The 11,636-nt window shown below is 37.9% G+C and overlaps 1 protein-coding gene across 2 annotated transcripts; it reads left to right on the forward strand.

Annotated features, from left to right (window-relative positions):
* Positions 1-2,667: 2,667 nt before the first annotated feature.
* LOC112043626 (uncharacterized) lies at positions 2,668-10,980 on the forward strand. Of its 2 annotated transcripts, none has more exons than XM_024079131.2 (4): positions 2,668-2,823; positions 2,910-3,147; positions 9,061-9,261; positions 10,610-10,980. In XM_024079131.2, exons 1-4 carry the CDS (start codon positions 2,785-2,787, stop codon positions 10,900-10,902), a joined length of 771 nt encoding a protein of 256 aa, XP_023934899.1. In that variant the 5' UTR covers positions 2,668-2,784; the 3' UTR covers positions 10,903-10,980. The 2 variants fall into 2 exon arrangements, with proteins under 2 accessions (XP_023934899.1, XP_023934900.1); XM_024079132.2 differs by having other exon boundaries at positions 2,910-3,108.
* The last annotated feature ends 656 nt before the right edge of the window (positions 10,981-11,636 follow it).

Below are 11,636 nucleotides of genomic sequence, written 5' to 3' on the forward strand. Positions count from 1 at the left end.
AAGTAAACAGGCGAGGATCGCGCTCGCGCGCCGCTCGGATCGGACGCTTCGACGGACGTTTGTCTTACTTACCTACTACTTACCCCCAAGTACGACAACAAACGTCTCTCGACACCAAAGTACACGAGGCTCTGCAAGTCGCGAAGAGCCGAGTCACATGGCGCGACATCGTGAAGAAGCAAGCTTGTGATAGGGGTCACGACCCTCAGTAATGAGGAATACGACGCAAGGAGGAGGACTCCCAAGTACGAAATGAATATTATTTATATAGAAATAATTTTGATATGAGTCAACTATAGGTGAAATATTATTACTACTATTCAATCAGAAATAGGTGAAATAGTGATTGAAAGATAGTATGGAAAGTCCTACATGTAAAAATTGGTACCTACGTGTCGTCATTATTTTCATCAACATCATATCAGCCTATGGACGTCTACTGCAGGACATAGACCTTTGTAGGGAATTCCAAACATTACGATCCTGAGTCGCCCAGTATCCAACGAATCCCTGCGACATTATGGTCCAGTTAGGTAGGTCCAATTTCGAGAAAGAGCTGAACCGCCGAATTCAACTCGGCTGGGCAGCATGCGGGAAACCTTGTGATATTTTTTCATCCGAAATTCCACAGTGCCTGAAGACAAAAGTCTTCGAAAAGTGCATGTTGTCTGTGATGACTTGGTCGCTAACTATAGGCCTCATAGGAAAACTCAGAGTCACACAGCGGGCGATGGAGTGAGCTATGGCTTCGAGTATTCGCCTCAGTTTTGACGCGCTAGTGACTTATTTCTATTACAAAATTTTTGAGGTAGGTACGGTTTATGTACAGCGGCTACCCAAAACCCGGCCCGGCATAGACTAGGTTCATTATCATCATCATCATCATCATCATCACTTTGTGTCATCCTCATAAAGAAGTTTGGCGGTCAGTCAATCCAGTATGCGAAAAACTTTTAAAACTAGATTTTAATATCATAAGACCGTTTGGCGTCGGCTATAAAAATGTCAGCGAACGGCATATGACTAAACTTTTGCATATTATTTGCATGTTTCAAGAAAGTAATCGTTTTTTTTTGTCAAACAACTGGTATATAAATTGTCTTTGTTATCTGAGATACTTTTAAAAATCCTACTGCGAATTTAAAAAAAAACGTAAGACAGGTGTTTCCAATTATTACGGTTGTCAGCCCAGTGCCTTGCAAGTTGATATTATGGAGAGGGTGAGAAAAATGTGAATTGTATTCAGGTAGATATTAGATACATTCAAGAATCAAGATAGATTTCTGTAGCTTTTACATGTCTTGAAGTGTTGAACATAACGACCCAAGTGCAGTAAAAGCTAACGCTTAGAGTTTAAACATATGTATGTTTTCTGTGGTTTAAGTTTTATAACTACATAGGTAAGTATCTACCTATAGGTTTTCAGGGTATGTATGGTTCATTGATGATTGAGAGCTGTGATAGCCCAGTGGATATGACCTCTGCCTTTGATTCCGGAGGGTGTGGGTTCGAATTCGGTCCGGGGCATGAACCTCCAACTTTTCAGTTGTGTGCATTTTAAGAAATTAAATATCACGTGTCTCAATCGGTGAAGGAAAACATCGTGAGGAAACCTGCATACCCAACCTTAATTCTCTGCGTGTGTGAAGTCTGCCAATCGGCATTGGGCCAGCGTGGTGGACTATCGGCCTAACCCCTCTCATTCTGAGAGGAGACTCGAGCTCAGCAGTGAGCCGAATATGGGTTGATGACGACGATGGTTCATTTACACGAGCAGCAACTCTACCGACGACCGCAGTCGACTGCAGTCGGCGACGTCTCGGCGGGTGGCGACGGCATTGCCGACTACAGTTAGCGACGTCTCGGCGGTAGCCAACGGCACTCGACTGCAGTAGGCGACGCCTCGGCGGCAGACGACGGCGTTGCCGACTGCAGTCGACTCTCAGCGGCGATCGCCCACTGCAGTACTTTAATTTTAAATTTTCGACCCATTATTATCACCATTACCTAATAATATTGTTACCTGACGTTTCAAAAGTGCTTGTAAACTTAGCCTAATTCAAATAAATGAACTTTTACTATTTACTATTATTGACTTGTGTTTAAACATACTTTCCTAGTAGGTACCTATACCACAGAAAACATATGTACAAGTCCTAAACTAATTATGGAGATTCCTCATTGAAAATGTTAGGTGTTCACCATACCGTACAACGGCAGTTGCATCAGATCGCCATAGTCCATTGTATTACCTTTATTGGGAAATCCAATTAATATTTTGATAACTATCTACCATCGGACTCTTATAAGGATTTTCAACAATTTGTGATGAATTTGGAAACGTTACAAAATGTATTGTTGCCCTACTTAGTTTCAAAGGAGTCATTGTTACGAAAAGAACCTTTTAGAGTTATTATGATATAACCAGCAGATTGCATCAATATTCGCCTGCAGAAAAATAACGAAGCATCGTAAAAATATACAGTTATGATTGAACCGGCTGATGAGAATTGGGTCAAAAGAACTTATTTTTTACACAAAATTTAATCGAAAAAAAATATGTAGCCATTAGAAATAAATATTTTTTATGGTCGTTTCAGTTATATTTGGCCATTTTCTCGTATAAGATAAGGAGCGGTCATTGCCCAAGGATTTATACACATTCATTTCTGTCGCGTGGGAGACCTCGAGCTTTAGTAGCGGACACTTTATAACTTTGCATTCAGATCTCAATGGGACTTTTGCGCGAAAGCATTTCGTTGTTGTATTTTTAATTACGTGAAAATGCTTGCGTTCGACTACTATGCAGTGGCATTTACTTTAGTACGTTCAAATTATAATATTTTTGATATAACACATAATTCGTATAACATAAAAATTAACTAAGGTGGTTTTTTCTTTTTTTTTAGGCTTTTAGTTTTGTTGTGCAATTAGAAGCAGTGACAGTGGATCCTTTAGCGCCTATGTGCCCTACAAATAAAATCGCACCCCGACGAAAGCGTTACGACAGTCATCCGCGGACATTTGGGGAATTTTACAATTTGCTAACACCAAATTCGCCCAACGGACTCCAAGAGAAACCAGTGGATGACGCACCTGATGACTGCGGTGAGATTGATGATTATGATGAAAATGATATTAGTTCCGGTGAGTTCCGGTGTGCGTAATTAAATATCGAGGTACTAAAGTGCAACTAAAAAAAGTAATCAATTAAACAATTAAAAATAATTAATAAAAAAATCAATTAATTTAAAAATTAATAAAATTCATAATAAACAACAACAACTAATTCTTATTAATTGATTATGAAACACGGCTAAAACTCACGGACGGAGTTAAGTCGGAGTATGCCCGACTAGTTTCGAACCCATACGGGGCCCTTAGTCATGAGCTGGTTCTTGCATCGCGGCACGATCCAAACTAAAATTAAATTCTAAAACAACTAATTCTATTCAACATTCATTAGGTACTAACTAACTTATCTAATTAACTAGCTCTATGTTTCTAAACAAAGACTTTTTCGATTTTTTAATGTAGTCTGTAATGGTAGTCTAGTTTCGAAGTAGAAGTCTAGAAGTTATTATTTTAGCATGTTTAAACTACTTACGAATTAAACCTTTTTCGTTTTATAGTAGGCTAGTACCTACCTACTCGTACCAGACAAAAATTTTAAAAACAAAATTACTTTAGCTGAAATGGTTAGCCCCGCTGTGGAGTGGTAATATGACAGTGTTTTTAAGCAAGAGTAGTGAAAAATATTTTGCGAGTAGGTTTCCTAAAAATATAGGGCAAACTAATTGTTATTATGAATAGTTTGGTCAAGATTTTTTTCATTACTTACAGATTTAGATCATTAGTACCTTTATAGGTGCTTATGATCTAAATCTGTGCCTGTAAAATATACAGTTATAAAAACCATGATAATACCTATTAATATAATGAATAAGAATAAAGAAGTAAGTAAGTCTGTCTGTCTGCCTATTACCTTTTGACGCGTACCTAAGCCGTTGAACCGAACGTAACTTAAACCTAAACCGCTGAATCATGGAGCATCGCAGAACATAATATTAAGCTAAGTACTTTTTAGAATTTTAAAAAATTCAAGCGGGTGATAACGGGTTAAAAGTTTGTCAAAATCTCCTTAATTTTTTAAGTTATAATATTTACGGAAATTAATAAATCATGAATTTCATGAGATTAATATGCCATTCAAGAATTTTTAAAATCACTTCTGATTTAACTTAAATTATAATATCTAGAAAAAATTAAATAATTTATAATCATTTTAATTGGAAAATTATTTATAAATATCATAAATATAAATTAGCCCTTTTTAAAAGTTATATCACGTTATAAGAATTTTTAATACTTCACCTTTATGAGGTTAAATAGTGGTTTGTGAAGTGACAACTTCCTTATGGGAGGATAAACCGCTTCGTAACGTAACGCGTTACAGCGTCACTCTATCCCTTAGGATTCCCTTTCTCTCATGCATACGGCACTACGTTCGGTCCCGAGTTGCACATAACTCTAAAGGACGCTCGCGACACCGTTTGTGACAGTTTGTGTGAAATTGCACCTCCAACTTTTCAGTTGTGTGAATTTTAAGAAATTAAATATCACTGTCTCAAACTGTGAAAGAAAAACATCGTGAGGTAACCTGTATACCAGAGAAATTCCTTATCTCTCTGCGTGTGTGAAGTCTGCCAATCCGCATTGGGCCAGCGTGGTGGACTATTGGCCTAACCCCCTCTCATTCTGAGAGGAGACTCGAGCTCAGCAATGAGCCGAATATGGGTTGATACCGATAATTCAGGGTAACATCATTAAATCCATTCCATTCAAATTTCAGCCAAACCGGTTTCATAAGTGCGGCCTAAAGGAGTAACAAACATACACACTTACACACAAACTTTCGCCTTTAAATTATTTGTGTTATTTCACGATAATTGGAGTGGCGTATAGTCACACAATAGATCGTAAAATGTGTCTAATGAAAATGTAAAATGTAATGATAATAAGGTTAAAAGGGATTTAAATGTTACACTGATTTTCTCGCGGACGAAGTCGCGTGTCTCTTCTAGTCATTGGTACCTATAATGAGTTAGCCCCACTATTTACAATTACAATTGTTGCCCTTACATTATATAAGTATGTGCCCTTACCAATGGTAGAATTTTACAGCACGTAAAAAAGTCATTACAAAATGTACCTATACATTCTCACGTAGGTATATGTTTTGGCCTGCGATAGCCAGACATACCTCTTTATTTTTATGAAGAAAAAAAACGGAGGAATTATTTCATGATGGCTTAAAGTTTGTCAGCCTATACTCCTACTGCTATGAACATAAAGCATTTAAGCTGTGCTTGACTCCTACCATTGGTAAATATACTCAGAGGCACAATTATCCGCCCACTTTAATATGACGCAAGTATATTAAAGTGGGCGGATAATTGTGCCTCTGAGTATACCCATTTATCCGAATTCCATAATTGGCTACTGTATTTACAGTATGGAATTCGGACCGTGGTGGCTTTGAAAGGCAGGGTTTCAAGAACTAGAAAATCAAAATATTGATTATTGAAGTACAAAACACAATTTTGTGATATTTTCTACGGGATATCATGAGGAGTTATGTCTCCAGTCGACATACCCTTCCTTAGCTTAGTGGCAACTCTCCGTTAGCGATTCCTAAAGGTTGCACTTTTTTGGTGTCTGGAGTCATGATTTCATATATCAATTCGAGGAAAATTAAAAAAATATGCCATCGTCTGACTGTCGCAGGCCATTAGTCCACCTAGTACGAATCAAATTACTTGACCTTGTTAGTCAATTTACAAGTGTTAACCCGGAAAACATTATTTTGCTGCGTAAAAACTGTCGTATGGAGGTATTACATTAAACGTAGGAATTATTTAGGTAGGTAAGAACTTAGGTACTTAACTGAAATACCGGCAAAGGTAAAATATTATTAAGTTAATTATTATGTAGACGACCGCGACTTTGTCGGCGTGGTTACCTCTGACCCAGTGGCGTAGCGTGCCTTGCATGGGTCCTATATCAAAATTAGTTGGAGGGCCCAAAATAAGAGGTAACGATTTCTCACAAAAGAAACAAAAATGCTCGCTTTAAATAAATATGACAGTCAACAGTGACTTATCTTATTATTTTGATGTTTTTAACTTTTGTGCGTATGCCTAATCCGAAAAGAAAACGGGTATTTTTGCCTTTGTTATTTCTGAAGTGAAAACTCCGCAGATTTTTTGTTATTTTATCGGGAAGCACCAGATTAAGTGAGATTTTGGAGTACATTTTACTAATTTTTGCTTTTACGCGTAAGGGGCCCCTTGTAGTCCGGGGACCCCGTATCATCGATACAGGCTGATACGGCGATAGATACGCCCCAGCTCTGACTCTTCTAAAGAACAGACTTTTAGCTTTCCAATTACCGCAATGTACCTACGTGATATCTACGTTTATCTTCAAAACAAACCAAAAAATTGTTTTGAAGATAAAATATTCTTAAAAACAGATATAGGTAAAATGCCATCGCGAACTTTATTGTAGAGAATTACTAGAGAATAATTGTTTTGTTATAATATGTAAAACGGATCAGGAAACGTCTTCGATGAAAGCCCCCAGGAGGCTAGATCTTTTGCGAAACATCCGGCACAATTGTCGTCATATTTTAACCAATTCACACAACACCTAGACAAATTATACACCTACTTAAGTCTTTTTCATAGATCACTCTATTGGTAAAAACCGTTTTAAAACGTCTTTGCTAAAAGTTGAAACGTCAGGACTGTCCGTTTGTAGTGTCTAGGTTTGTAGGTTTTGGGGTTATCTACTCATAAAAACGCCCCGCAAGGCCTTGCGAGGCTGCGAGCTTGGCTACCTACGGCTTCGACACCAACTCCTAGCTACGCCACTGTTTGCCTATAGCTGAACAACGATCCAACATACCAGTTAGGCAGTTAGTGTTAGATAAACACTAATAGGTACTATGCCTACTCAAGGTATCTACACGCGGATATGACATTGGAATGGAAAGGAACTTAGTAAATCTGCGGTATCTGTACCTTATCAGCTGGACACATGTGCTCATGTTTCTAAATAGAATGTACCTAGATATTAAAGTTATAAACGCAGGTGTCACTTTGTAAAAGTCCAATGCCTTGGTTTAATAGGAACAGCAATTAAAAGCTTATTTATTTAAATTCATTGTCATGTCAATTGTTGTGTCAATTAAGTACTTTTATTAGTCCTAAAAGCTGCAATGAATTTTAATTATAATTTTGACGACCTTACTGGCGTAGCAAGTAGTGCTATTATTCTCAACAGAGAGGGTCTGGGTACCGCCCTGAGCTCAGATAAGTTTAGCGTTTCATTATCATTGGAATGACATTTGCTATCGACAGATCACGTGATCAAGATCTATCTCCATACATTTGTCTAGTTTTCGAAGCGTTTGCGATCGTAGAAAGAGAATCGACGTGCCACTCGTCTACAGGGGCTGGTCTGGTGGTAAGCATCGGCCGTGGTTATGACCCCACCAGCTATGACGTACCGCCAAGCGATTTAACGTTCCAGTCATATTTATGGGTAGAATAATCTTGTACGTCTTTCAAGAAAGCTCTAACACTGCGTCATCACTTAGCATCAGCTGAGAACGCAGTAAAATGCTAATTAGTCATTACTTAGTTAAAAATAAATATTCAAAGATTGTGTAAACCACGCGATTTCATCTGAACCAAAGAAACGATATTCTATATATGGATTGTTATAAACGCTAAAATAGCTTATTGATAGCCATTAGTTTAGTATAAGGTCACTATGTCAATGGCTATCGATAAAATGTCTCGAGAAAATTTAGTGTCCTAGTTATTTACAATCTATCTCAGGAATCAAAATTAACATTTTGTTTCAATCCATGTTAACACACATGAGAAACTATAACTAAACTTAATTCATGTTACAAAATTAACCCGCAACTGATTGTTTGAAAGAAGCCGTAACAATTTTCAGTGCATCTATACTAATATTATAAAGCTGAAGAGTTTGTTTGTTTGTTTAATTGAACGCGGTAATCTCAGGAACTACTGGTCCGATTTGAAAAATTCTTTCAGTATTAGATAGCCCATTTATCGAAGAAGGCTATACCTATATAAACCCCGTATTCCTACGGGAACGGGAACCACGTGGGTGAAACCGCGTGGCGTCAGCTAGTTTCAAATAAAGGCGTTACAAAGTTTCACTTACAAGTGCCGGTCAGCCGATGGCCTTAGATTTTAGACGGCCTCTGTGGCGCAGTGGTATGTGGTATTTACAAAACGGAGGTCCTGGGTTCGATCCCCAGCTGAGCAGATTGAGATTCTCTTAATTGATCCAGGTCTGGCTGGTGGGAGGCTTCGGCCGTGGCTAGTTACCACCCTACCGGCAAAGACGTACCGCCAAGCAATTCGATAGCGTTTCGGTACGATGCCGTGTAGAAACCGAAAAGGAGTGTAGATTTTCAGTCTCCTTCTAACAAGTTAGCCCTCTTCCATCTAAGACGGCATCATCACTTATCATCACAGGTGAGATTGTTATCAAAGGCTAACTTAAAAGAATAAAATAAAAAAATATCTACCAATCGGTTCAGTGGCTTAGCCGTGAAAAGGTAACAGACAGACAAATATGAATTTATCTAAAATGTTTTTATTTTCACACATAGACGTTGCATTACTTACCAAGCCTAAAATCTAGTTGTTAGGTTAGGCAAATTAGTTTGTAACACTCCCGATGGACGATGGTCCGGGCGGGCCGGGTACAGTCCTTCTCTCTGCCCCGCGCGCACAATTTTGCACCCGCGTCTTTCCGCCCCGTCTTTCCGCCCCGCCCGCATATCATGGGAGTGTCATCAACGAACTTGCCAAGCTATAAATCAAAGTTGTTTAAAAAAGATTTCATCAACCTTGAGATTTCTGTATTTATTTCTTGTATATTTTGCGCGCAATTGTTATAAATATCTAAATAATTAATAATTCTACTTAATTACTTATATCTCACGTTTAGTCACACCAAGTCCAATAAGAAGACAAGGCAACCAACGCACTCACTTCAACGCAATCAAGAAGCGGCCGTCGAACCAGCACCACTTGCTGAACCAGCACAACCAGCATGGCATCAAGCCGTCTACCAGACCAACGCGACCACCGCCCGCTGGGTACTTCGGAACAAACACCTACACTCCACCGAAACCACTGAAACCAACAGGTATTTGTTGATTTATTGGATAAAAACTGTAAGGCCTTGTACTGTAGTGCGCCATTAAAATTAATGTTGATAATGATGATTCTATTTTCTTGCACTCTAAGTAAAAAGTAGTGTAGGTAAATAACGGTACCAAAAATATATTTCTATACTAATATTATAAAGAGAAGATTTAATTGTTCGTTTGTTTGTTTGTATTGAATAGGCTCAGAAACTATAAAACTGATTTGAAAAATTCTTTCACTGTTGGGGAACTACACTATCCCTGAGTGCTATAGGCTATATTTTATCCCCGTATTCCTACGGGAACAAGAACCACGCGGGTTTGCTAGTTTCAATATAAATCGGTTTCAGTCTGTGCATTTACTATTTCGTTAAAGCTCCAAAATTATACGTCGTATTATAACAGGTCTTTAAGCCACTTGTACCTACATTATTCGTAAGAAGTTAGGTAGGTACCTATATCTATTAATTTTGCCTCAGTAACCTTAACAGGTCTAATAATAGAATAATAATACTCGTATATTGAATATTAATTGAATTTAGCATAAAAAGGAACTACTCTTTCAAGGTGTTGAAAGTTTTAATACTTATCTAATTTTAGATATAGATTAAACTAGATAAGTTAGTTGGTAGCTACACCTAATCACGAGATCACAATATCAAGTATTTATTGTAACTTCGCGTGGTTCACTTACCAACTTGATTGAGGTCAAAGATTACATATTTGGAATTTTGAATAGGAATACGTATCAAGATAAATTATTAAAAATTTAGTTTTAACAATATAATTATAAATTAAATATCTATGAACTCACCATAGTAACCATATGTATTCTGTGGTTTTAGTAAGAAGTTTGCCATTGTATTTCTCTCGTAGGTACATTGATAGGGTTGTAATGAGTTGCAAATCGAAGAAACGGTTTGGAAAAGAATTACCTATAATAATAGGTATTCTAGAGTACGAGTATGTTAGGTTAGAGCTTGTAGAGTTAGAAGGCTTTGCTCTCAATGAGATCTGACATTTTTTTACGGTCCAAGGAGTAGATCAAGTCAAATAACGTCTTGGCATTTCTTTACATGAAAATGGTAGGAATACCTATTTTGTATTTGCATGATGATGATTGTATTTGCATGATGATGATGATGATGATGATGATGGTGATGATTAGGTTATGCTGGTATATTAGGGTAATTTCTCATTTCTTCACCTTTCCCTTTTGTTCGATACTTCGATCGCGTAAGTTCTGTAGTGGCCGAATTATCTCGAGGATTTATTGGACGGACGATACATGCACGACCCTCAGTCCCAAGTGCTAAACGCCATAGTTACAGTTTCTGTGCTTTTCAGCTAACGTGAAACCAGTTGCCGAGCCTTCAGACGATCTTCAAGTGATCTACCGACCTGGAAACATTGTCGGGGGACCCAGCAATCACATTATTGGTCTTCCTCAGAAGCAGGGAAGACCTCGTCCAAATACTACGACAACTACTGATGCTACGTCAACCTACAGAGAGCCTAAACGTCATCACAATTACTATTATCCCTCCGCTGTACAATCAAACGGTAACAGATATAACAGACCGAGAAAGTACAATGGTGACACTGGTATAGTAGGGTCTTTTGTTGATTTGTTCTTTTAATGTTAATAATTTAATATAGAATTAAGTAATAATGTAATATGATTGTAATATTAATTATATGATGTGAAAGGAGAGAGACCTTTTGTTTCCTTTGTTTAGCTATTTAATCGTGCACCGCCTAGATACCGTAGCCTTGGCAGTTAGAACTTATACCATTGTACTGTCACGTTTAATGTATAAATGGCTTTAATTTTTAAATAGGTACGTCGCGTAACTATGTGAATGCAATACAGCAAGTGGTGCCTCTAGTAAAGTACAGAAAATGAAATGGTGTCAGTTCCATACCTGTGAATTAACCAATTGTTATTTGCAATCAGAATCAGGACTTATTAAAATAAACATTTCATTTTAGAAGGTTTTTTTTGACGACCTCCGTGGCGCAGTGGTATGTGCGGTGGATTTAGCGGCAGCCGATTGAGGTTTTCTTAATTGGTCCAGGTCTGGCTGGTGGGAGGCTTTGGCAGTGGCTAGTTACCACCCTACCGACAAAGTCGTATCGCCAAGCGATTTTAGCGTACCGGTACGATGTCTTGTAGAAACCGAAGGGAGTGTGGATTTCATCCTACTCATAACAAGTTAGCCCGCTTTCATCGTAGATTGCATCTCACTTACCATCAGGTGAGATTGTAATCAAGGGCTGACTTGTAGAAAAAAAAGGTGGGATTTTAGTAATTTACTAACTCGATTAATAGAATATTATGATGATATCACCACATGAATTATATATGAGACAA

The sequence above is a fragment of the Bicyclus anynana genome, chromosome 10 (assembly GCF_947172395.1).
Source record: "Bicyclus anynana chromosome 10, ilBicAnyn1.1, whole genome shotgun sequence".
Classification (NCBI taxonomy): domain Eukaryota; kingdom Metazoa; phylum Arthropoda; class Insecta; order Lepidoptera; family Nymphalidae; genus Bicyclus; species Bicyclus anynana.

What these genes read in the sequence shown, in the direction of transcription:
- LOC112043626 (XM_024079131.2), top strand. Translation starts at nt 2,785, where the DNA reads ATGCTTGCGTTCGACTACTATGCAGTGGCATTTACTTTA. An exon ending in ATGCAGTGGCATTTACTTTA is followed by an intron (nt 2,824 to 2,909) that starts GTACGTTCAAAT and finishes CTTTTTTTTTAG; the next exon opens with GCTTTTAGTTTTGTTGTGCA. An exon ending in TGAAAATGATATTAGTTCCG is followed by an intron (nt 3,148 to 9,060) that starts GTGAGTTCCGGT and finishes TCTCACGTTTAG; the next exon opens with TCACACCAAGTCCAATAAGA.